The sequence below is a fragment of the Moschus berezovskii genome, chromosome 2, assembly GCF_049115385.1.
Source record: "Moschus berezovskii isolate FMDL1 chromosome 2, NW_MosBer_1.0, whole genome shotgun sequence".
NCBI classification, from domain to species: domain Eukaryota; kingdom Metazoa; phylum Chordata; class Mammalia; order Artiodactyla; family Moschidae; genus Moschus; species Moschus berezovskii.
In genome coordinates this window covers 116,924,080-116,950,667 of record NC_142461.1, presented here as the reverse complement: position 1 = coordinate 116,950,667, position 26,588 = coordinate 116,924,080, and the positions used below count along the sequence as shown (strand labels likewise).

Here is a 26,588-nt window from a genome sequence, read left to right as displayed (position 1 = left end):
AGTTAGCCCTTCCTCTGGGTGTGACCTTGTTAAGGCTACTCTGTGTAACACCTGTGCCACACAGAATGGGAGATAAATTGCTTTCCTTCCATCACATCATCAACTCAGATATGAATGCGAGCTCCGTGAGCGTGGTGGTGATCACTGTGTGATCTCACCATTTGATCCCTGTGGCATCCCTAACACCTGAACCAGCTCTCAGCACAACATAGGTGCATGGGAGCCCTCACAGTGTTCCCGCTCCTGGTCAGCCATGTAGAGACAGGAACACAGGAAGAGCAGATAAAAGATCCTAGAAGATTTTACTTCTGGAAAATAATCTTCCTTGTGTGTTTTTCTTCTTGCCTGGAGAAGACTGGCCAGGAGGTTGCGTGTGGGGCCAGAGGGGCCAGTGAATAAGGAAGGCAGCTGTGGTTACCAGGGGGTGCAGTGGCTGGAGTTGGGAGGCCACAGGTTGGGGTTATGTTTGACCTTGGCCATGGAACCCAGACAGCTACATATTTGCCTTGCTAGGACAGAGCTGCCATCCCAAAGCCAAGTCTAACACCCAGGTTGGGCTCAGTTTAATTGTTGCTTAGTCTTGTTTTATTATTTTTTAATGGTGGTAGGTAGAGGTGAAGCAGGGAGAAACCATTTTGACTTTTTTTTAAACTATGTCCATTTACCTTCCTGAGGGTGTCCTACAAAATATAAACCACATGTGGTTTTTACACCTCACGTCTTTGTGGTTTGCTATTCTCAAACTAGTCAATATTTAAATGTAGTCATGGAGTTGCTTTTTACACCAGCCACCAGCTGATGGTTCTGTCCATTCTGCTGGAATGGTTTCAACAGGATGAAATGATCCAAGACTGAATTAAGCAGCTTCCATGCAGCAGGGGGAGGAGTCCTTTAGTCAGCACTGAGCAAACACAAAAACAAAAAACCCCAATAAGCCAAAAACAACACACACACACAGTGGTAGAGCAGGTCACCTTGTGGCCGCACCTCTTCTGATCTCTTGCCCCTCCACCTGCCTTTGGAGTTGGGGGAAACAATGCACATGCCTTTGGTCCAGCGGGAGGCACTTTGCACTGCCTTTCCAGTGGCCTGGTGGGGCAGCCATCCCTTTAAGACAACCTGGAGGTGTTTTTCCAACAGTCTGTTTTCCCAGTCAGTCATTTGGAGACTCCAGAGCAGCCAAATGGGAGGCGGAAAGTTCTTGAAGTCGCAAAATCAGATGGAATCTGGGGTCATTCGAGTAGAACACATTGTTTCAGCCAAACCACTGAGAGAAGCAGGGCCTGCTAAGGAATAGCGGCAAGAAGCTCTACATGCAGCTGTGACCATTGGGAAACAGTCTGAGAGTCCCTCCCAGGACTGTAGGTGAGCAGCTGGGACAGTCCCTGCGGGCTCCTCTCCCCATTCCTCAGGCTGGAGGAGCAAAGCCATCAAATTGCCATGTCTTTTTTTTTTTTTTCTCATGTGCTTCAAGAAATTCTTTCATAATTGAGATTCTATGATCAGTACACAGACATTTCAGTTTGCACACAGTTCTTAAAATACCTAGCAAAGATCTAAAAATTCATGTAGTTGTTTTGAGGATCAGTATACAGACATTTCAGTTTGTTCACAATTCTCAATATACGTATGAAAAATCTTTAAAAAATCATGTAGTTCTGATTTTTTTCTGAACAGTCATTCCAGCTTAAAATTTGGAGGCAGATTTTCCTTAACAGAATATCAAGGACCAAATATCTTCAAATATTGACATGCTGTTACATTGCAAGTCCCATGAATTCACAATTTAAATCGTATACACTACATACTTAAATTGTCGATCACTAGGTTCGACCAAAGATGTTATAGAGTGTGCAAAATTCTGTCCCAGAGAGCCAAGATCAAGGAGTGAGTGGTCTGCTTTAGGCAACAGTTCTACCAAAAACAACATGGGGAGAGAAGTAAAGTGTTCAAGACATTAAATACACAACTGACTCCAAACCACAATTTATATATGGCAGTATAATACAAAACTGCCATGCTTTGCATTATAGGATAGGCTATAAAAGGAAACCCTCATCTATGGAAACTTAAACTGACACCGAAGACAATCGAAGCCTCCCATACTCAACATGCCACTTGTTTTTTTATTGTACCAAAAAATAAACAACCAGCAAATGCTTTCACCTCTTTAAAAAAAAGAAAATGCATTTACACTTAAAAGATGGGATGAGGGGGGATTCCTTCATTTCTAAACTGCTTAAAAAATGTGCATTTCAAAACGGTTGATAAAAATAGATCTCTGGATTATACAAGGGAGGCGGGACCCCTGATAGGACTGGGTGTGTGATAGCCAGCATACTTGGCTTCTTTCTCTCCTGCTTCATCACAGGCTGGGCTCCCCTCCGTTTTTAGTTTCTCTGTTTTCTACAGGTAAGTCTTCTTTAGTTTCTTGCCACTTCAGCCTGTTTCCCCTTTGCTCCCCGTTTCCCCTGTGGTTTGCGCTTTTTTGTCTGTAGATGTATCCTTTCCTGCCACATTTTTTGGCTTTGTTTCCATTTTTGCGGGAGCCGGTTTAGCGGACAACCTCGCCCATCCCTTCTTGGGCTCCTCCTTTGCCGCCCCCTCGGTGGAGCCGGCCTTCCTCGCGGACTTTGCGAAGCCGGCTGGCGCGGCCTCTGCCTCTCCTCCAGCCGCCCCAGCGATGCCTGACTTCAAAGGGAACTCGGTCAGGGGCATGCGCAGAAGCGGTGGCTCGCAACCCTGTCTGACCCGGGACTCACTTTGAATAACAGGGTTTTCTAACGTCCCCTTCACAAATGTCAGTGAACTTTCACCAGGGAAATAATCTGACCTCACACATCATTCCTCCCCAAATCTGTGTAATCTTTATCTGTAATTAAGAAGAGGATTAATCACTATTATAATTTATTAATTAATACAAGGAATGTAATTTATTATAAAATAACTTCAATTGTAAGCAATTAGGTACTGCTGCTGCTAAGTCACTTCAGTCGTGTCCGACTCTGTGTGACCCCACAGACGGCAGCCCACCAGGCTCCACTGTCCCTGGGATTCTCCAGGCAAAAACACCAGAGTGGGCTGCCATTTCCTTCTCCAATGTGTGAAAGTGAAAAGTGAAAGTGAAGTCGCTCAGTCCTGTCCGACCCTTAGCGACCCCACGGACTGCAGCCTACCATACTCATTAGCAAACAAAATGAAGTAGTCAGGGTTTTGCAGTTGCACTGATAATCATCGTGAGTGGGGCATTGCGACTGCAGACTAATTTGTGTAAGAGAGACTTCATTCCCACAAGTGGCAATGCATTGGGACACATTTTCCAGCCAAGGTGAACAACTCTTGGTAAAGAGCTGTGCAAAGCATAGTATTTCATTTATATTGCAGTTGCATTACTGGGAAACTTGGGGACTAATTCAACAGTATTTATTTACTTTGAATTACGTGTAAAATGGAGTTTAATTGTCAGCTCAGATTATTAAACAGTTTTTTCACCTACATCAGTGTCCACCAGGACCTTTGACAGTTATGTGGGTCAATTCTTTATTGAGTGGGACAGTCTGGTGCATTGCAAATTGACTAGCATCCTTGGCCTGCATCCCAGGAGGGCCTCCCCATTGTTGTAACACCCACAAATACCCCCATTTCCTGCCCACATGCAGAAGGGTTGGGTCTGCCTCTCCAGGTAGCAGCTGCACCAGCCAAGCCCAGCTTCTGTGCAGTCAAGGGCCCCCCCGGGAAGTCTCAGCTCTTCTGCAGGGTTCAGTTGAGTGGCCTCAGGCCCAAAGGCACATAGCTGGATAGACCCTTGTTTCCTAAGGAGTTGGGGAGGGCTTTCTTGTCCCCGTGGTTCTATCCTCTGGCAGTAGACGTGGAGTAACCAGCCATATGGCTGGAGAGAAGACCGGATAGGGAGCAATACGGCTGCTGTTCCCATCCCACAAATCATGGTAGAGACCCCCTCCTGAGCTTCATACCTGATGAAGCCACCAGATTAGCATCCAGAAGGAACACACAACTATCCATATGCCAGCAACTTCTCTCTGGGTGTGTGCACAAGCAAATACTTTGTAGGATGTGAAAACAGGGCTTTCCTCCCTTTGGCCCCTTAAGTTGTAAGAAACTTCTCCTTCCGTCTCATGTGTTTTATCCCCCTGTGAAAGTGAAAGTGAAGTCGCTCAGTCACGTCCGACTCTTTGCGACCCCATGGACTGTAGCCTACCACGCTCCTCCATCCATGGGATTTTCCAGGCAAGAGTACTGGAGTGGGTTGCCATTTCCTTCTCCAGAGGATCTTCCCGACCCAGGGATCGAACCCGGGTCTCCCACATTATAAGCAGACGCTTTACTGTCTGAGCACATGTATTGGACGTTGGTGACTACCTGGGAAGTGTTTGCATTTTAATTAAATTACCTAGAAATACGGTGAGGCCTATTCCCACCAGGCCCTCACCGTCTGGACTGGGTTGTCCAGTGTGGTAGTGGCTCTTGAGTGTTTGAAATGTCACTCATAGTAAAATACACACCTGTTTTTGAAGACTTAATAGGAAAAAAGAGTGCAAAATACCATCTGATGCTAAAGCTGAAACTCCAATACTTTGGCCACCTCATGCAAAGAATTGACTCACTGGAAAAGACTCTGATGCTGGGAAGGATTGGGGGCAGGAAGAGAAGGGGACGACAGAGAGTGAGATGGCTGGATGGCATCACCGACTCAATGGACTTGAGTTTGAGTGAACTCCGGGAGTTGGTGATGGACAGGGAGGCCTGGCGTGCTGTGATTCACGGGGTCGCAAAGAGTCGGTGACGACTGAGCGACTGAACTGAACTGGACTGAATAGGCTTTTTATTGTGAGTACATGTTGTAGTGATATTATTTTTGAAACAGGGTGTTAAATAAAATATTACTATTTTATATTGTTTTCCTTTTAATGTAACTAGTAGAAAATATGGAACTGCAGATATAGACCAAATTTTATTTCTGATGGACAGTTCTAATCTAGGAGGAGGGTTATTTTCTTTTGTTCTTTGATTGGTATATTGGAATTTAGATTTTTGCTTTTTTGTTGTCTTTAATAGAGTCCCCAAGTTTGAGAATTGGATGCTTTCTAGGAAGAACTACTTGGGTTCTGAATCAGTATAAGGGAGCCCTCAGTCTCTCTTCCATTTCATCCATCCATCAACCAAAGAGGTCATTTTGAGGAGAAAAAGGTAACTTCTGTAAAACTCCCAGGTCTGAACATGATTATAACAGAGTGAGCAAACCCCTTTAACAGCCTCTAGTGGATGAGGCCTCTTGTGAGTGAGCCACAAGTCATTTTCATATCATTGTTTAAACTTTTTGCCATAGAAATATTTCAAATGTATATGAAAAGTAATCAGAACATTATAATGAATTGCCACGTATGCTTCACCCAGCTTCAAGAATGATGATTTCAGGCCAATTTTGTTTTCTTTAAATCTGTACCTATTTTCCCCCTTTTTCATTTCAGGGCAAACCTAGACATCATATCTTTCCATATACAAATATTTCAGTATGGATCACTAAAACTTTAAAGACTCTATAAAAAACAACATAACTTCAATAATATTATCACTCTTTAAAATTAGTAATAATCTTAGTATTATTAAATATCAATATTCAGATTTCCAATTACTTCATTTATTTATTGAAGCACAGTAATTTATAATGTTGTATTAGTTTCAGATGTAAAGAAAAGTGATTCTGTTTTATATATATATATATTCTTTTTCATATTCCTTTCCATTTTGGTTTATTACATGATTCTGAACATAGTTTCCTGCTGAAGCTGGAAGAGCAGGAATGAAAGGTCAGTGGATGTCTCTCTCCCCAAATCTGGGGCTCTGCTGTAATTTAAGGGAATGGATGATAGACAGCCCCAAAGCAACCAACGTGTACTCTGTTTACCTGTCCAACACACACACATATGCACACACACACATCTTACACATACAGTTTCAAAATTGCCCCCACAGAATAAATCACTCACCTTCCTCCCCCAAAAAGTGGACAGTTGAGGTCCAAGTCCAGTGCCAAGACCAAACTTGCCACAGTGTTGTCTGTCAGCCCCAAATGGAGTATCTCATGGTCCAGTGGTAAATTACAAATGTAACATCCAGTGTACAGTGGTGGAGGGAGGACAGTAGAAGAATTTCCCAGTTAAACTTCCATTTGGGGAAGGAGAGGAGTCATTTGTCATCCGTCTCTAGCATATTTTATAGCCCAGTGAACAGAGTCTACCTGTGTGACGATGGTGCGAGAACTTTGGTCAGTCAGTGGCTTAACTCCCTTCTGCTCTTCCTTAAGGGTCTTCCTTATCTGTTGTCTTCCAGAGCCGTCTCTAGAGCAGGGCCGCACCTGTTCCACAGTCTATGCCTTCTTCTCTGGCTTCATGGATCTAGGGATTGCCTTAGGATTTAAGCAGCCATAAGCTGTTTTCAAGTATTTCAGGGTTTTATCCTTTAGTATTTAAAAACATAATAAGATTCTCTAAAATCCCCGAGCTCCATGAACTAGTGAACAGAATTCAAAATTGTGTTGGGAACAAAACTCAAAATTGTGTTGAGTCGCAGTCTTTGAATGTGGAACCAAGCCTGGGCACTTCTATCCTATCTCCCAGCAAATGAACCACCCTCCGCTCATAAGTTTTGTGGCCTTTATCTCAGTCTCTGATTAGGTGCAGTTTTGAAACAGTGGCCTGAGGTGGTGAAGCCACTGTTAATTTACTCCTTGCTCCTGAGATGGAACCCAGTATATCGCAATAAAGGTAACTTCTTTCCTGATAGTGTTGTTATCTTTTGACCCTGTTCTGTCTAATGTTAGCATAGCGTAGAGAACTGGGGTTTTTAACCCCACAAGGCTCCGGATTATTTGACTCTTAAACATCTTGGTTGCACATCATAGCGGGAAAAAAAAGGCTTCTATTGACAAAGCCCTTCCCTGCCCTCCTCCCTACCAGGCTTCCAATAAGTTTCATCCTAAGTTTCTCTCTTTCCTGTGTATCTTACTGAAGGCTGAAAGTAGCCGACATACTCCAACCTTCTAACTTTTTCTCTGAATTCTTTAATGGCGGACCTTCAGTAGGCTTGCGGTCTTCGACCCAGGATTCAGTAGGTGGCAGCCTAACCAGCAGTGATGCCATCACATAACCAGGATGGCCAACTTCCTAGTGCAGGAGAGCCTGCACTAGCTGTCACCCAACCTTAAATCAGCCAGTTGCACATTTTAGGGTTAGTCACATTCAATATTCACTTCTAGTACTGATTTCTGTATCACATAAGTGTTTGTATTACCAGTTATAGAAAACCTAACCACACTAACTTGCATGAACTAGAGAATTTATTTGCTCATATAAGTTAAAAGTCCAAAATAACGCTAAGGCATAGAAGGATTCAGCCAATAACATCAACAGCTGGGTTTTCTCCATCCCTCGTCTCTCACTTTGTTGGTCTCATTTTCAGACCCCATGTGGTCAGAGGATGAGTGAGTCAGTTTCAGCCCCTCCATCCTCACAGACCCAGCTCCATCCCTCAGGAAGAATTCTGTCTTCTGGACACAAATTCCCTTGGTTCTGATGAGGCCACAGGCTATCGCCAAGAAAAGTCTCTGGGGGCTGCATGAATGCAAGGCTCCCATGAGCCTGCAATTCATGTATCTGGAATCAGAGTAAATTCCTCTGGACCCACAGGGTCTGGGAGGGAGGGAGGGATGTGTCTCCACACAAAAACTGAAGGACATCATTGTAAGTAAGTTCAGTGGATTCTGAGCTGCCAAAACACAAGGAAATATGTTTCAGATGTTTTCCCAAGTAAGGGTATACCAATTTATATTAGCAGGATATAGAATAGTGTGATGTCAGTTTTCAATTTCTCTGTTTCTGAGATTATTTTTAAATGATCAACCTTCTATATAACTACTGATAGGTTTATGGGCAAGAAGCTAATTCCTTTGTTTCTTCTCTTTTAAATCATGTGATTCCCATATTTTAATACTTTGAAAGTAGAATTCCTCTTACAATAAATGCATATATTTAGTCTGGTACTGTTTCTTCTTCCCCATAAAAAGCTATAAGATAAGGTGGGTGTTTTGCTATTGAAGAAAATGGTGTTTTAGAATGGAAGGAGTACAGTATTCTAAAACATGTTTCTACTACCAGGGAAATACTGCACCATAACAGGTAGTCATGGAAACACAGTTTGAAAAACTGGAGTGAAAAGAAATCAATTGTCCCTATATTTTATTCATGGCACTGTTGCCCCTACTCAGTCTCTGTTGGTTTGGGGTCACCACAGGAGGGTCGTTGGCTCTGATTCTTTACTGCTTTTTCCAGGTGAGAACCAGTGTTGTGCTATAATCTCTGTCTGCTCTTCATTTTCTGTTTCTGTAGATTAATATGAAAGATTCTTCACTTGATTGTTCTGGAGACTGTTGATTGTTTTGCTGTGTCTTTAGGCTGGGGCTGGTCCATGTGTTGAATAAGGTGATATACGCGTTTACAATTCCCTTTGAAGTCTGGAGTCATGCTTGTCTTTATTTGCCTCAGGTTCTCAATCCACTTTTCTTCAGCCTTTCATTATACCAACATACCCAGTGGAGAAAAAACAGTGAAAGTGTTAGTCGCTCAGTCATGTCCAACTCTTTGTGACTCCATGGACTGTAGCCCACCAGGCTCTTCTTTCCATGGAATTCTCCAGGCAAGAATACTAAAGTGGGTTGCCTTACCCTTCTCCAAGAGATCTTCCCAACCCAGGGATCTAACAGGTTTCCTGCATTGCAGGCTGATTCTTTATAGACTGAGCCACCAGGGAAGCCCCAACATCAATAAAAACATCCCCAACACCAATACTAATACTGCCATCAACTGCTCCCCTCCATGTTACAGCCTTCTCCCTACCCCTCTTCCTTCCCCCTCTTCTTATGCTTATACACAGGAATTAAGTGAAATCCTCCCCTGAACTTAAGGCCATAATGACACTGGACCGTGGAGAGAGAGGCCAGTCTTCTGGCACCAGCTCTGCTGCTGCCCGCTGTGTGGTAGAGGCACGTCACTTAATCTCTCTGGACTCCCACTTCCTCGTCTGTAAATAATGGTGTGGACTCTGATCTCTGCAGTCTCATTCATCCTTAAACTTCCTTATCCTAAGAAACTGGGCACAGAGGAAGGGACAGAAAGCAGTTTCATGTCTCACATCTACCTGTGGGCATTCACTGCAGAGGGTGGCCGCCAGGTCTGCTTTGTCAGTAATGCTGTCGGAGCCCTCCCCTGCCCACCTCGTGATCTTTCCTTTGTCTCAGGCTTCAACTTTCTTAGCCCATTTTTCTCTCCTCACCGCTCAATGACATGAACCACTTGCACTGTGTGAGACTCTGCCTGCATTGCCAAGCCCCTCAGCGTGCTAAAGGGCTCACTGCCGATCTCTGGTATCCTTTCCCTGGAAGATTTCCCTTTAGCCTAAGCCTTCCCAAGAAGGGGGTTCAAGCCTGTCCTTAACTTTCCTCCGTCACTGCTTTAGGGGGAACAGTCTCAAGCTTTTAAAGGAGTGTTATGGTACAATTTTTAACTATTTTCTCTTTCATTCAACAAATAACATTCACTGACACCCACCAGGTGCTGTTCTAGATCCTAAGGCAGCAACAGGAAACAAGGTCCATTGGAACTTGAATTCTAGTGATGAGAGATGTGCAAGTAAATTAGCGATTAAATAAATGAAAAAAATACCAGATGGTGACAAGCGTGATGGATAAAGGAAGACAGGAGCAGAGATGGGACATGAGAGGGGGCATTTCTGCTGACAAATGGAGAATGAGAAGGAACCAGGAAGGAAGAGTAAGGTAGGAGGTGTCAGACCCAGGAAGCAAATGAGCCTGTGCATTTAAGGAACAGAAAGGTAATTAGCAAGACAGAGTTTACTTGAAATGAGGTCAGAGAGCTGCGGGCAGGTGGGTGGGCAGATTTTGTGAGTCCTTGTGGGCTGGGCAGAACTTGGATTTTTAAAGTGAAATGAGAAACCATCATACGGTTTTAAACAGGGAGGAACATTATCTGATTTATGTCCTATGGTGCATAGTAGACACCTCATATATGTGTCCAAAGTTGACTGTGCTTACAAGTTCTCATTAAAGGTGGAATGGACGCAAACCCTAGACAATTACTCCCTTGAATGTGTCATGGGCTCCAGACTTCTAAGTGACATACTTCCTTCTAGTTGAGTTTTTCCTAATGGATGGGGATAGTCATGATCTATCATGTCCTGGGGGGCGTGTGTGTGTGTGTTTGGGGGGCATTACTTGTTAGAGAACTAAAAAGTAATTCTGTAAATACATAGCAAAATCACCATATTGCCTATGTTCTCTTTTTAGACCCAACTATAGTTAGACTTCCCCAAAGAGTCATTCAGGCATTTACTTAGCAGTTGATCAAGTTTTCTGTTTTTCCAAGGTTAGTGGAGGGCAAAGGAGATAATAACTGCAGGCCTCCCCGTCTTGTGCAGTTCCAGGTCTGTGTGTATTTTTTCATGTATTAAGTGTCCCTTGGACTCCAGATCCTACATTAGGTGAGATGTATAAAATCTGTGCCTTCCAGTGGCACTGGGCAAAAGAGGATCACTAATCCTACGAAGTTCCATTTCTAGGATGGGGAATCCCCACTTACTCAGTGATAAAACCAACTCTAGTATTCTTGTCTGGGCAATCCCATGGACAGAGGAGCCTGGCAAGGTACAGTCCATGGGGTCGCAGGAGTCAGACACGACTTAGCAACTAAACCACCTCCACTTATAAGAATTCTGCCATAACTTGGCATCACAAAACTCCTTGTGTAGCCTATCTTAAAGAATTGAGAGTTAAAAGAACCTTAGTCAACTTCCAGTATTTAGGACTTAGTCAACTATCCCAGTACTCCATTCTAGGAGTACTTCTGGTATTGGGAGTGAGACTGTCCTAAGCATCACAGGAAACTTCATATTCCTGGCTCCACCCATGAATCCTACACACCTTCCTCACCTGTTTCCAACGCACCCAGCAGAAAATGCCTCCACACATTTCCAGCAGCCCCCTGATCCACCTAGTCCCATCATTTTACGTATAATGGAATATTAGGCAGCTTATGATCTTTTCATACCTTTTTCCTCTGAACCCAGCAGAATCAGGACCCCAGAGTCAAATTTTACAATGATGTTAGTTTCCAAAATATGCCTCTTTTTCATTCTTTCAGCTGATACTGTTTTCTCAGAGTTACATGGTGTGTGTCATAAATATGTCTGAAAAGATATATTCAGATAGATTGAGGAAAAACTTAGAGCATTTTCAGATTTTTATACATTCCTCAAGTTTTGGTGTAGTATTTTCTATGCATATTCCATTGCCTACCCACCTCTCAGAGTCCTTTAATAATGAAGAATCTGACTTTCTTCCTTCTGCTCATTATCACTGCTTTTCTGTCAAGCATCTTCTGGGAGAGTATCATCACCCCCATTTAAGTGTGGAGGATGGAAACAAAATATTTTGGCGTGGAAAACTGTGATCTTCAGCTGACTTGACCTGTACAGGCATACTGTGGAGACATTGCAAATTCTATTCCAAGCTACCAAGATAAAGCAAATATTGCAGTAAAGCAAATTACACCAATTTTTTTGGTTTCCCAGTGCATATACTCTGCTATAGTTTAAAGTGTGTAATAGCCTCATGTCTAAAAAAGTGCACAAAAATTTTTAAAAACCAAAACAGAACAAAAACTAATAATTAAAAAGCAAAAAAATTTAATCTACATACATACCTAAATTAATAACTACTTTATTGCTCTTGTAAATAAACTGTACCTCAGTTTGGAAAAATTTCATTCAAGTGGTAATCTTCGTCTGAGCCGTCAGTGTGTTGTGGTAGTGACATCAAAGATCAGTAATCACAGATCACCATAACAAATATAATAATAACGAAAAAGTTTGAGATATTGCTTGAATTATCAAAATGTGAAGCAGAGGCACAAGGTGACCAAATGCTGAAGGGAAAATGGCACCAATAGACTTGCTCATCTCAGGGTTGCCACAGACCTTCAATTTGTTAAAAAAAAAAAAATGCAATATCTGCAAAGCACAATAAAATACATGCATATCATGTATTCTGACTTGGGCACCAGAATCACATTTCAAAAACTCATTTGCCTTCATACACCTGACTAGCTTTCTTCACTGGCATTTGTAACTTACTTCCTACACACTTGACTGCTCTGTCGATGAGGAAGAATCACTTACCTTATTTATCAGTGGCATTTGGAGCTTTTAGATCTTGAGTGACTCTTTTACTTAATCCTAAATGTTATCATCAATATCACGAGTGATACTTTAAAATGAAATTTCCTGAAAGAGTCTCACGTTCCACGAGCAGTTATTTTTGTGGAGGTGTCTAGAATAAAGCTGAGCTGTTAACGAGCTCGAGTTGCTATCTCCTCTTGTCCCTGTACCAAAAGGCATGTTACACCTGGTGGGAAGGAGAAACACTTAATTTTCCAAATTTAGGGGTTTGTTCTTGCTTGCTTCTTAAGTAAAACCAATCTAGCTCCTTTTTCTGCAGAAAAGGAGGAAGGAACAAGCAACAAATTAATCAGACAGGAAGTGAATAACCACAGAAGGACGTCTGCCTCTGACTCAGTATGCCACATTTAATAAGAGGCCAGAGCTTGTCCAAAATGGCGGTCCAGAAACGACCCCTTGTTTGTGTTAGAAGATGATGGCTTTCACAGCGACAATTTTCTCTCTCATTTCTCGTTTGCTCCCTGCCTGCTTGTGTCCCTGATCATGCCTTCCTGCAGTATCCTTTAACGGTAAGAAAAATTATATTCAAACTCCGTGTATTTCCTTTATTCAGTTAATGGGGGGACTCACAGCTTTTAGTGGGCCATTGTATGCTGAGATAAAATGGTTTAATTTTTCAGTAGAGCGCCATGTGGTCCTCCTGTCTCACAGAAGACTAGTTTCACCACTCTGGTGATTGTGGGCAATTTAGAACTTATGCTTTGAACTAAAATGTAAGCAAGATTTTCAGCAGAATTTTTCCTGACCACTGGACAGGTTTGGATCCACGGTAATTTTTTTCTCCCAGTTAAAATGGCGGTTTATGTCGCTAACCGTATCCTTTCAGTGGATGGCACAGTTTGTCCACGTGATTACCTTTGAGCTCTCACTTTGGCCGGCAGCAGTAGGTGCTTTTAGAGCAAAAGGAGTCACTGGAAACTCCAAAGGAAAGTACCGTGGAACTGAGCTCTTGCCAGTCTGTTGCTACAGACCTGTTACTTAAGTTCAAATCCCAAGCTATTTCTAAGCAGTCTTTTAGGACAAAGACAGTTTGTCTTTTAGAACCATTCTGTTCAACATCCAAACAGTACAGTGCACAATTAACTATTGCTGATCAAATTCTGCAGCATTCATTGTAAACAGTTACATTTAATATGATTAGTAGTAGTGTGTAGTGTAGTGTAGTCGCTCAGTCGTGTCCGACTCTTTGTGACCCCATGGACTGTAGCCCACCAGGCTCCTCTGTCCATGGGATTCTCCAGGCAAGAATACTGGAGTGGGTTGCCATTGCCGCCTCCAAATATGATTACTATTGTGACATAAAGCATTGTAATTTTCATATTTCAAGCAGTGTACTCAAATATCTACAGAGCAGGATTAAGGAAACTTTTGTATATAAAAAATGCTTTTTTTCCTTTGGAACATATATGAGAAAGCAACTTGATTTATATTCCTTTTACCCCATGAAGAAGTATAAAATAAAGCTTTAAAAAGTTAAGAGAGTACATAAAACTTTGGTCAATAGTTCTTTTCAATAATTCAGTGGCATAACTAGTGTGTACAGTAGAAAATGGACAAGTGGTAAAATGAAGAAAAGGCTGCAGGAAGATTCTTATTAAGAAAAGTAGGACAGCTTGGTTGAGAGAAAGTGAGGAAGCAGGAGAAAGGGTAAGTTAGGATAGTGAGAGAGGAAGATGAGAAGCTTGAAAAAGACTTTGAGGACCATTAGTGTGGAAACTATGCCCTTTCTGGTCACTTGGATTATGGGTCTAATCTTATGCATTAATTCATAAAGTTATGTTGCTTCTGAACTAGAATAACATTTAGTCAAAATTCTCCCTTGTATAGTCTAAAGCACTTAAATGATCTATCTAAAATCTGAGTCAGGTTTTCTAATGCTTTTCGAAAACTTCATCCATTGGTTAATTGCTCACAGCTCTTCAATTACTCTTAATGTCTGAACTTTGAGGGACTTCCCAGGTGGTGCTAGGAAGCAGTAAAGAACCTGCCTGCCAATGCAGGGGATGTAAGAGACAAGGGTTCGATGCCTGGGTTGGGAAGATCCCCTGGAAAAGGAAATGGTAACCCGCTTCAGTTCTTGCCTGGAAGATTCCATGGACAAAGGAGCCTGGTGGGCTACAGTCCATGGGGTCGCAAAGAGTCAGACATGACTGAAGCGATTTAGCACTAAAACTTTAATATTGTGCATACTCTGGATGAACGGCAGTATTCAGAGAATTCCCCAGAGTGAAGAATTTTCCCTGGGGTCCAGCAGCAATTTCACTCTGATCATTGATGAAATCAAGTTCTAGATATGTCCTATAGGCTGGAGGTTCCCCGACCTGTGCTAAAATGTAAGAGGAAGTGAGCTACCTAATTCCTGGACCTTTCAAGGTTTACACTCTTTGAAGTCTGCTTAGCATTTCGTAAACACATCATTTTGATGGGAGTTTCTGGCTATTTACATTTTGATCCACTTCTGGTTTAAGGTTTGACTCATTTTCGTTTTTCCAAATTGTCACTTATTTACCTCTTGTTGAAAAGAACATTTCCCTTGGACTATCTGGAAGGACTGATGCTAAAGCTGAAACTCCAATACTTTGGCCACCTCATGCAACGAGTTGACTCACTGGAAAAGAGTCTGATGCTGGGCGGGATTGGGGGTAGGAGGAGACGGGGACGACAGAGAATGAGATGGCTGGATGGCATCACCGACTCGATGGACATGAGTTTGAGTGAACTCCTGGAGTTGGTGATGGACAGGGAGGCCTGGCGTGCTGTGGTTCATGGGGTCGCGGAGAGTCAGACACGACTAAGCGACTGAACTGAACTGATCATAAGTACTAAATACCTCTATCTGTAATTTGGCAACCCTCAGTTCTGAAAATTAAGACTGGAGAAAAGAATACTAGAGTAAGAAATGCCTTAGTATGCTTTTCTGAGAAATTTTAAATGCACCTTATACACACCTCCATTAACCATTTTTTTGTAATGCAGAAATTACATGGGTATGCACATGTGGGCTAGGCTTTAAATCAGCTCGTGATTTCTCTTTCTCATTGTTAAACAGAGGAAAAGATAATGTTTATTGAGCACTCACTGTATGTTAGGTTCTTGACTTCTGCTTATTTTATTTTTTTAAAAAATGGCTGACAGCAATTGCTTCCTTTAATTCCTCAGTGGTCCTATTGAGTAGGCACCCTTCTCCCCGTTTCATTGTGGGAACTAGACAGGCTGAGCAGTTTGCCCAAGGCCACTAACAGTTAACTGTAATTTCAAGAGCTTTTTTCATAAGTACAGTTTAGAGGTCATGAGATGTCCTTTTCTAGTCCTGAGAATCTGGGATTGTACAAATGCTTTGTTTTAACATGTCACAGCGATAGTAGATATCTTTAAGTGAATAATCTCAAGTAAGGCCATTTCCTTTCTAAAGTCTTTTGACCTTTTAAAAGTAAATTTGGTGACGCTTCTGCTTATATTACAAGGCTATACTTTCAATGATTAAGTTAATAAAATATGTTGAGTATGCTGACATATATGCTGTGTGTTGTGCGTGAGTGTCTATGTGTGAGTGTGTGTGTGTGTGTTTGTGTAGTGGCAAATAGGGAGAGGCAGATTTGGTAAAACTAAATGTGGTGCTGAGGATTTAACTTTGAGATCTGAGCGCCTTAAAGAGAGTACTAAAAACAAAAGAGAAAAAAAAAGTACTTGTTAGAGATGGAAAGTTGTGGGAGGAAAATCGGTACTATTTAATTAAGTGAATAAAGTAGAAAAGATTTACCTTTCTTTTCCCACAGTTAAACAAGGACAGGTGGGTCATTCAGCTTACCTTCATTTTCTCATTTTTGAGAGGGTTTAGCTATCTGTGAATTTGTGCTGACTTTTCATGTAATTAAACATGCAGGACTGTGTATTCTAAAAATAATTTCACTTCATAGAAACCTTTATTTCCCTAGCAGTTATTCTTATAGTAAAACTGTGGGTTTGTGTCCAAGCTCCCAACTAATCATAATGACGTTGTAGATACTTCAGAATGTCTTTTCTGAAAAATGCCTTCCCTCTACTCCCCGAATTATCAATTCTTTTTCTAAAAGAACTCTCAAAGATGTGTTTCTGAAATAGCCAAGGACCCTCCAAGTACTGCAGAGACACAAACCCTTACCATTGAGAACACAACCCGTAAGCAAAAGTCACTTAAGCTATTGCCTTAATTGATGCCCAGCTGAGAAAAGAGCAAGTACGTTTTGAGAAATGAAGGGTCCCGTGTACAGTAAGCGTGGGTGCCACATTCAGCTCAGATTGAGAAAAACAATGATCACGAACTAGGTGAGGCAGTTGCTTTGCTTATAAAGGAACACTTGTTTCTTTTCTGTACCTTTGGCTTCCTGTTAGGTTGAGCAGCCTTTTTTGTTTCTCCTTTTCTATTGATTGCCTCATTGCCTACAGCCCTCTGAGCTTTAACTGAGGAGAGGAAGAGTCACAATAATAGAAACAAACTTTATGCAAAGATATTAAAAGTTTCTAAAATGGCCCAAACGACATGCCATGCTTGGGGGTGGGGCACTGAGCTGTTGCACTGGGCCTGGTGTCAGAAAATAGAAACTACAGGCAACTGCAGCTGTGAAAAGACTGTGCTACAGAAACAGGATGGCTGTGGTTTGCTGTGAGCATCAATTTTCCTGTTGAGCATTTTTACAGGAAGTTGAAGAACAAAGCCGACTTCATCTTAATTAGTTCTGATGGTTTTCAGATCTTCAACACATCCGACCAAGTTTGCCTCATGGAGGAGTCTCCAAAGAATAGAACCAAAAATAATCCTGAGTAGGAATCATAAAACTACGACGTTGGCAGCAATTTGAGTTTTTGCTAAATGATTTTAGTTTTACAGTATAACTTGGAGTGGATTCATTACCTTTATAATGAGTGCCTTTGCACTCTTTTTTTATGGCTGCGGTAACTCAGTATGAATTTAAGGGCCTTTCCTTATTAAAACGCTACTGAGTTATATGTATTATAAATTTCCTTCTGTTAACTATTTGATGAAACAGTTATGCATGTGTGTATTTATATAGATACAAAGAAGTGTACGTGTGTGTGTGTGTGTGTGTATAAACGCTGGAAAATATACATCAAAATGTTGACAAGAATTATCTGGCTATTATTAACTCTAACCCTTTTCACCTAAAATTTAATTATTATCAAATGCTTTGTTCAGTGGTTAAATACAAGTGTCATGTTTTATTTTCATCTTTGTATTTTAGTGTTACCTATTGTTTTCTTTCTTTCTTTATGGCTGGTCTGGGTATTCATTGCTTTGCTTGGGCACTCGCTAGTTGCAGTGGCTTCTCTTGCTCCAGAGCACAGGCTCTAGGCACACGGGCTTCAGTCGTCGTGGCACCCAGGCTCAGTAATTGCTGCTCATGGGCCCTAGCACGTGGGCTCTGTAGTTGTGGCACATGAGCTTAGTTGCCCCAAGGCACGTGGAATTTTCCTGGACCTGGGATCGAACCTGTGTTCCCTGCATTGGCAGGCAGATTCTTAGCCACTTCTCCATCAGGGAAGTCCCTATCTATTGTTTTCTCAATTAATAAGTAGATAAATGAGAAGTAGCATTATCATTTTGGAAGCTGGGAAAAAAATTCTCAAAGTCTAACCTGAAGAAGTCAAGAGCAAACAAGAAATACATACATGAAGATGAGTTAAGAACGTTATATATAAAGTAAAATGTCAGTGAATGTAAATAAAAATAAGATACAGAATAGAAAGGAATGAAGGCAAGAGAACATTTGGACCTTAGGATCTTTTCAATTGTATTATTTCTATTATGTCTACTCCCTGTCCCTGCCCCCCTCCACAATGATGAATTCAACCTTTTTGGGAAAAAAAAAAAGTTTATTTTTCTCTCATTCATTTTATAGAATAGTATTCAAGGGTGACTTTTGGCAAGATTTGCATAGCAAAATTCTTTATAATTTTGAATAGCCCAAAATGGTGATAAAACATAACTGAATAAACCTGCTTCTTATCTTCTTTGCTAGAACTTGGCCGACACACACACACACACACACCCCCCCTCAGGATTAGAGGCTGGCCTTCTTCCGGTTATTTCATTGGACAGCGCTGGAAATCTCTCCCCTCTTATTGTTGTTCTGTAGTATGGGCTTCATGGGGCATCATCTAGAATGAACTTGACGTTGGTTGCAAGAAACTAAGAAACAGTTTATTTAAGTAACTCATTAATTCTCTTGGTCATTTCACATTCAGAGATAATTCTGCTTTCTTAGCTGAACACATTGAAGAAGAAAGCCTCAGTTTCCTGGGGCAGCTCTGGACTGAACTCTGGGCTCTGGGTGAGTGACTAGTTGTCCATGCTGTGGGGGGAATATGCAGCTGTACGGTGGGGAACAAGTCACTCGTTCTCACAGGTGTCCCCCACAACCAATATTACACAGCAAATGGCTTGGGGCCACAAGCTGCCCTGGTTGATCTAAGGCCAGTGTGTGATGCTGTTCACTGTGAGTTTACACCATGATGCGGACCTAGTAGAACTGTAGTAAAACCATCAAAACCATCCATTTCTCTCACAGAACTAGAAAATTCCAGAATTTCTAAATATCGATGTATACGGTGTGTATTTATATATTTGTGTTGGTGACAACGAAAAACAAATTAGTGGATTTTGAAATCATTTATGTAAAATATTCTACTCTGTTCTCTCAACCCTCAGAGGTAATTCCTTTATAAAAGGTTTATTGATAAATCCCTCCTTTCACCTCAATAGTTTTCACCTAAAATTTGAGTTTTTCAGACTTAAATTTTTTTTAATTTTTTTGGCCACACCATGAGGCATGTGGGATCTTAGTTCCAAGACCAGGGATCAAATCCGTGTCACCTGCATTGGCAGGTGGATTCTTAACCACTGGACCACCAGGGGACTTCCAAAATTTGAATCACTGATTCATCCAGTGATTAAATAAAACTTTGGTAATCAATCACATACCCTGGGGTTCAGGTCGATTTTCAATTTCTTTAAAGTATGACAGACAATCCAGAGATAGTTTGGGTGAGAAATCAACTGATAGATTTTATTCAAAAACTGTTAATTTCCACAGTGGATAACAGACATGATAGGTAACACGTATTGTTAAAACTGTGTTTATTCATTTACTAGGGCTGCCATAACAAAGTACTTCAGACTAGGTGTCTCGAACAGCAGACTTTTATTATCTCACATTTATGGAGGTTGTAAGTCAAAGATCAAGGTGTCGGCAGGTTTGGTTTCTCCCAGGGCCTCTCTTCTTGGCTTGCAGATGGCCACTTTCTCCCCTGTCCTCACCCAGCCTTTGCTCTGTGCCCACACATCCCCGGTGTTTCTTCCTCTTCTCACAAGGACCCCAGTCATATTAGATGAGGGCCCAGACTAATGGGGCCCTCTTAGTTACCTCTTTAAAGGCCCTCTCTCCAAGTTTAGTCCTGTTCTGAGGCACTAGGGGTTAGAGCCTCAACATAAATTCAACCCATAACGCTGTGTGTGAAACAGAAAACCCATTTCCATCTGCGTGGTTTTCTTTGTGCACATAAAATTCAGCACACAAGGTGAACACTACAGAAGAGTCTGGGTTTTCTCCCTGTGATGAATGTTATTTAAACAGTTAAATGAGACTTTATAAGCCATCACATGCTCAGTCTTGTCCAACTCTTTGTGACCCCGTGGACTGTAGCCCATCAGGCTCCCCTGTCCATGGGATTTCCCAGGCAAGAACACTGGAGTGGGTTGCCTTTTCCTCCTCCAGGGGATCTTCCTGACCCAGGGATCAAGCCCGCATCTCCTACATCTCCTGGATTGCAGGTAGATTCTTTACCACGTGAGCCATCAGGGAAGCCCTGAGACCTTTATATGCGCATCCAGTTGTTCCAGTACCATTTATTGAAAAGACCTTCAAAAGACCTCCCCATCAAGTTGCTTTGATCACTTTGTTGAAAATTAATTAATTATGTACACATGGATTAACTTATTCAAGCATTTTCTTCTTTAATAGATTGTTATACTGAGAAGAGTATTGTCTGCTGAGTTGAATGTTTACAACACAGAAGGACTATTTTTATATTAAACTTTATCATTTGTGGACTAAATATTCTGTCTTAATTTTAAAACAAACAACAACAACTAAAATCAGTGAAATGAGGGACTTCCTTGGAGGTCCAGTGGTTAAGACTCAGTGCTTCCATTACAGGGGACACAGGTTCAATCCCTGGTCAGGGAATTGAGATTCCGAATGCCTTGAGGCAGCCAAAACACACACACACACACACAACAGTGAAATGATTCTCTAAAAGCAGCTAATTCTCAAAAGTGTATACTATTAAAAGTTTGGTGCCTGGGGAGGGTAGGAGAGCAAGGATCATTAAATGGGTCGGGCTGCGGTCCTCCAGCTCCAGGGAGCCTGGTTCCCATGCGAGAGCTGACAGCCCACACTTTGGGAGCCCTTGTCCTATTCACTCTTTCCCTTCTTCTAGAGCCCCTCCCACCCGGGGAACTGAGCTGCCTTTCCTGTGGGACTCCCATCTCCTGAGGGAAAATCGAAATGCAGGAGGCCAAGCCCTCAGGCTGCCTCCTTCCCACGGGGGCAGCCACACCCACACAGGACTCTGGGCAGAGCCAAGGCCTCAGCTCAATCTGTAGGCCTGGCCACCCTCTGCCAGGTGCTGGAGTGGCTCTCACACCAGCAGGACCTGTGCTCACCTCAGGGACCACAGCTCTGGACCCATCTGCTGACTGCTTATCTGCCCAGCCCTGCTGTACTGGTTCGCTTCATCCTTCCCACACCCCCATTTAACAGAGAGCTTAGTCTTATCCCAGGTTATTAGCAACAGAGCAGAAATTCACAATCATGTTCTCCTGACCCAGGACTCATGTTCTCACAGAGATTCTGTTTTCATCCATAGGCCACATTGGTGTCTGGTAAAGCCCCCCAACTCCAACTCCTTCCCTGACTGCTGTTAAATGCGTGAAACAAAATACAGAGGATTACCAAGGAAACCAGTTACAGTGCAATAGGTATAACAAGGCCTAGGAGCAGATCATTGCCCCAGCTTCCAAAGAGATCTGCAACAATTATACTATGAGGTGAAAATATCACATGAAAAACTGGGTGAAAAGGTTTCAGGTGTGGTTTGTGGCCTACATTTATAATGGAAGGAAATGCTAAATTGTAATTAGAATTTAGGGGAAATAAGTATGTCCCTTTTTCATCCACGTTCATAAACCCCTGAATTCTGTCCACAGACCCTGTGGATATGGAGATCCAGGCTAGGAAGGCCTGCCTGTTAGGATTTAGGCTGCTGTTGAGGCCCTTCCATCAGGCCCAGGCTTGGTTCTGACATGGCTCTCCCACAGCCTTGGACTCTACTTCTCTGGTGAAGTCAAGAAACTAAGCGCCCAGACTTAAAGCTGGCCTGCCCCTCTGCTGTGGGACTGGTTCTTTACCCAGGCCCCGGGGTGCTCAGGGCTGATGCTGGGAGCTGTTCCAACGGCCAGAGCATATGGCTTGTTTGTGTGATACCTGATTCTTTCACTTCCCCCCACATAATCAGTGAGACTATGTGCCGTGTATTGGGAAGACCTGGTGTTCACAGTGGGGTGCAAAGACAGCCAAGAAGGAGATCCAGCAAGGGCCTGGCATGCAGGACATGAGATTGATCTTTGACCCGTGTGCTGGGCTGGCAGGTTTAGCCTGGGGTTTCTCACAAATCTCCCTCAAGGCCCAGCCTGGACAAGTCCAGACCAGCAGCTGTTCAGCTAGCAAGGAGCCAGGAGACCATGGCAGCCTCTGGAATCAGCTTTCAGCGTGGAGGCAGGCGTAGGAGTAGTTTATCTGGAGGAGAGTGAGGCAGGAGGGCAGCGGGAGCTGCAGCAGTGGAGAGAAAGGAGAACTGAGCCTGGGAAAGGTAAGAGTGCTCACCCGCAGATCCTCGCCCTGTTGTTTCTGTGAGGTGGCTGGGCGCAGGGGAAAGCCCGGCTCTGTGGTCCAGGGGTTTATTTATAAGCCAGTTAATGCACAGAGAGAACCGCAATAACAACAGAAAACTGTAAGAAAGTTAAAGAGGCCTTGCAGGGTGGCAGCCTCCTGAGAACGCCCCTGCTCCATCACCTGGCCCCTAAGGTGTACAGGACAGAAGTTCAATTTGATCTTTGCAACCAGAGACTGACTTATGAGAACCAAACCCAGAAGAGGTTCCTGATGGTGATTAGAATTCACTTCTTCCTCGGTCTTAGGATAACAGGATGGCAGACTAGTCAGTGAACACAGACTCTGACACGATGAATTGGAGCACTGAGGGGGCTTTCATCCACCGAGCTCATGGATGGTCTGTCCCATGGAGCCCATCTCTCACGCCCTCCGGGTGGACCCGGCCACCCTCTTCCTTGATGAGCCGCCTCCTCCAGCTCTGTTAATACCATTGCTTTGGCCACAGCATCTTTGACAGTTAGTTGGGCCTGAATCCGGTTTCAGACCGTTGTTTCTTCCTCCTGGTCCTGGAACACAACTCTGAGGCCTCTGAAGGTGCCCCTGCAGTTGGAGCACCCCCTTCATAGCCTCCAAATGCAGGCCCCCAACTCTGTTTACATTGCCCATGCAGCCCTGTGGGTGACTGGTGTTACCCAGGGAAGATCAAAGTGAGGGACAGTGCAGCCCAGCCAAGACTGACATTCACGTGGCTCCTCTCCCTCACTTGTCTCCATGGCGCAGTCCTCTCCTGGGCTTGTCCACTCGGGGCCCACAGTGTTTCTTCTCTGTCAAGAGAAGTAAGGGACAGATCCCTGAGACTTTTTCTTACCAAAGTAAGGGACAGTAAGGGACAGATCCCTGTCTGAGACAAGCTCTTTTTGAAAACCAGATTCTGACTGAGTTTAAGGTGAGCTGTAATACTAGCGAGCCCTTCACCTGCCTGAAAGTGCTTATCTAAAAAGAGCAGAGATCAAAAGGACTTGATGTAAACGACTTTCACATCATTTCAATGAGTTATTAATTTCTGAGTCCCAACATCCCCCCCTGTAAAATGTGTTTGAGACAATGGAAATAAAGCACGCTTTATTATCCAGTTGACTGTCAATAAATGAGAGCAGCTGTTGCTGCTCTTCAGTTCAGTTCAGTTGCTCAGTCGTGTCCGACTTTTTGCGACCCCATGAACCACAGCACGCCAGGCCTCCCTGTCCATCACCAACTCCCGGAGTTCACTCAAACTCATGTCCATCAAGTCGGTGATGCCATCCAGCCATCTCATTCTCTGTTGTCCCCATCTCCTCCTGCCCCCAATCCCTCCCAGCATAAGACTCTTTTCCAGTGAGTCAACTCGTCGCATGAGGTGGTCAAAGTATTGGAGCTTCAGCTTTAGCATCAGTCCTTCCAATGAACACCCAGGATTGATCTCCCTTAGAATGGACTGGTTGGATCTCCTTGCAGTCCAAGGGACTCTCAAGAGTCTTCTCCAGCACCACAGTTCAAAAGCATCAATTCTTCGGTGCTCAGATTTCTTCACAGTCCAACTCTCACATCCATACATGACCACGGGAAAAACCATAGCCTTGTTGCTGCTCTAGAAGTTTCTAAATTTCATTTTATAGAAGGCACTCAGAACAGAACTGTCTTGATTCCTATCTTCCAGAAGCTTTGACAAGTCTAATCATGTCCTGTTACCTTTTCCGTTCTGTTAACATCACAGAAAGCAAGCCATCCAGCAGAACTTCAATAGAAAGTACAGCTGACCGTTGAACTATCGATATGGATGTTAGAGGCACCGATCCTCCACGCACAGTCACTCCTCAAATCCACGGGTCCCCTGTACCCTGATTCTGCATCTTTCAATTCAGTCACCCATAGATGGTACAGCAGTGTTTACTATGGAAAAACATCCATATCTAAGTGGATCCGTGAAGTTCAAACTCATTGTTCAAGGGCCATCTATATTTGATTTAAGGTGTAAGTTTCCCTCAAGTTTTAGTGATTGAGCTAAATTAATACTTTAAATTCTAAGAAATTCTTTTCTGCAATAAAGAGACTGTTGAAAATAAAAGAAAGATAATTCCACTGTTTGAAATTCAGGACACACGTTACGTAGGAACAGTGTTATTCAGGTGGTCAGTGTCCCAGGCTTCTCTCTTGGTTTAAGGCTCTGTGACCAGGCTTCTCGAACATTAATGCATATGAATCACCCAGGGATCTTGTTAAAATGCTGAAACAAATTCAGTGTGGGCAGCGGGGCTGAGATGTGATGTTTCTCATGGTGATGCTCTGAGGCTGATCCGGGAGCCCTGCTGATCCGGGAGTAGCAAGGTCTAGGTGGGAGAAGCTGGGATGCTGAGGGTGGGTGTGAAAGCGGCTGAGGGGCGGGGCATCTGCTGAAACCCAGGGACGGGACTCTGAGAACTGGGGAAAAGGGGCCAGGATTGGGGTTAGCATCATTCCTGGGGCACATCCTTCACATTGCTTCTTCAGCTCCTGACGTTGGCCAGGCTGCCCCCTTTACTGCTGCTGCCCACCATGGCTTCCCTTTACTGTCCTACAGCCTGGAGTCTGGCCTTCCCGCTGTCCCCTGAGCATCACACTCTGCAGAAAGCCTTTCTAAGGAACCCTGTTTCTAGTAAACAGCTCCAAGTCAGAGGCTGGAGTCCTCCACTCTATTTTCCTCTGGCTCCTGTAAGGAAATGCCGAGTAGCACAGAGGTAGGAACCTGGCCTCCTTGTCCATCTTCCCTTGTCCCCATCTCCTTTCCCTGGAGGACTGGAAGAACTTCAAGGGCAAGAATAGAAATAGATTTATCTTTACATTCCTGCAGGGCCACTCAGACCTAGACAGATGTCAGGAGTCTCTTAACAGAGAAGAAACGCTGCGGGGTGCCGAGTGGGCAAGCCCAGGAGAGGACTGCGCCAGGGAGACAAGTGAGGGAGAGGAGCCATGTGAACATCAGTCTTGGCTGGGATGCATTGCTAGTAGTTTCCTGATAACCTTCCGGCTTCCTCGGGCTGCAGGCCAGGAGCCTTCCCCAACCTGCTTTGGCAGTTGTGGGATTAAGCAGCCTGTGGCGCTGCACTTTGCTCACAGTATCTCCGGGCACTCTGGCTGAGAATCCTCCCTGGCTGGCATCCTTCCAGAATAGTAACATCCTAGCCATGTTGCGAAGGAATCCCACCTCTTATAGAAACTCAGACTGTCCCTTTGAGGAGAAAGGGGAAGGAAGATTAGGACAGAGAATTACTGAGACATCCAATACGTGACAGTGCTTTGTTTCTTTCTGTTTTGTTTTACAGATTTGTCAGCCAGACTGTTGAAAGCTAACTGTTCAAGATGCCCGTCCCGCCCCCTCCAGCACCCCCGCCGCCGCCCACGTTTGCTCTGGTGAGTGGCTCTCCCCATCCATGCGTGAAGCAAGCTAAACAGACTCGAACCTGGCACACATGTGTTAGTTTTCAGTGTGTTTACATTCTGGCTTAAATATGAATCATTCGGTAAGCTTTCCAGGTGCTGGAGTAAGCCAGACCCTGAGATACACCAGAAAAAATGTTTTGGAGTCTAAAGTCTCATACAGTGCATAGGACACATGCAGAATGTGAATTAGTTAGGTTTGTTCCACCTCGTCTATCCAGGAAGCCTCTTCCAAGCAGCCCTCCATGCAGTAATTCGGAAAGGCTCTCAGATGCACCCCTAGCATGTGACGCCTTCACTCTTCACTCGGGGAAACTGAAGCTCAGAGAGAGTCTTTTGCCCAGGCTTCCAGGCTTCTTTCTAGCACACCTCAGGCTGGACCTTAGTTGCGAGAACAGACCATTAATTAGCTCATTGCTATTCCAACTGTGATCCTCCAACTCCTGGTTAGAGTCCCCCCAAAATAAACACCGAAATTTAGAGTAATTTAGAGCAATCTGATAATGGTGTTGTGTCTATTGCTTCTAACTTTGTATTTTGTGTGTCTTTTTAAAACTAATTCGTTTTTCTAATAACTCATTGTTATTTTACAAAATATCAGTCCATGATGGATTGGAATTTTTTTTTCTTAAAAATTCATCCTTCCCTAAAATTAGTGTGAAAAGCTCTGATCTGGCGAACATAGAAGAACTAGTTTTGACTTCCCGAAAACTATAGTTGTGTACCACTGCTGGGTAGTTCATGCCTTGATTTTTTTTTTTTAATGCTCATGTGTTTATTTTAATGTGTATTTGAAAAATTATAACTAGCACACGCAGGGTTTAATAGTGAGTTATCAATAAATTTTGAGGCAGAACA

The 26,588-nt window shown here is 43.3% G+C and overlaps 1 protein-coding gene and 1 long non-coding RNA gene across 7 annotated transcripts in view; one reads left to right on the top strand and one right to left on the bottom strand.

The window, feature by feature from the left end:
• Positions 1-26,588, top strand: part of WIPF1 (WAS/WASL interacting protein family member 1) — a 130,446-nt gene that overhangs the window by 74,772 nt on the left and 29,086 nt on the right. For 2 of the 6 annotated variants that reach the window (XM_055396976.2, XM_088830188.1), the window contains exon 2: positions 25,616-25,703. In XM_055396976.2, coding sequence (XP_055252951.1) covers positions 25,653-25,703 — 51 coding nt within the window. In that variant the 5' untranslated portion in view covers positions 25,616-25,652. Of the gene's footprint in view, positions 1-5,076; positions 5,209-5,794; positions 5,829-12,627; positions 12,837-18,590; positions 18,657-25,615; positions 25,704-26,588 lie in introns of those variants that run through there. The other 4 variants (XM_055396978.2, XM_055396980.2, XM_055396975.2 and 1 more) reach the window with 4 other exon arrangements.
• LOC148778595 (uncharacterized) lies at positions 8,452-12,465 on the bottom strand. The gene is made up of 4 exons (XR_016035808.1): positions 12,268-12,465; positions 11,391-11,570; positions 11,139-11,277; positions 8,452-8,585 (listed from the first exon to the last, which is right to left on the bottom strand). It is a non-coding gene; the product is annotated as an uncharacterized LOC148778595 (long non-coding RNA).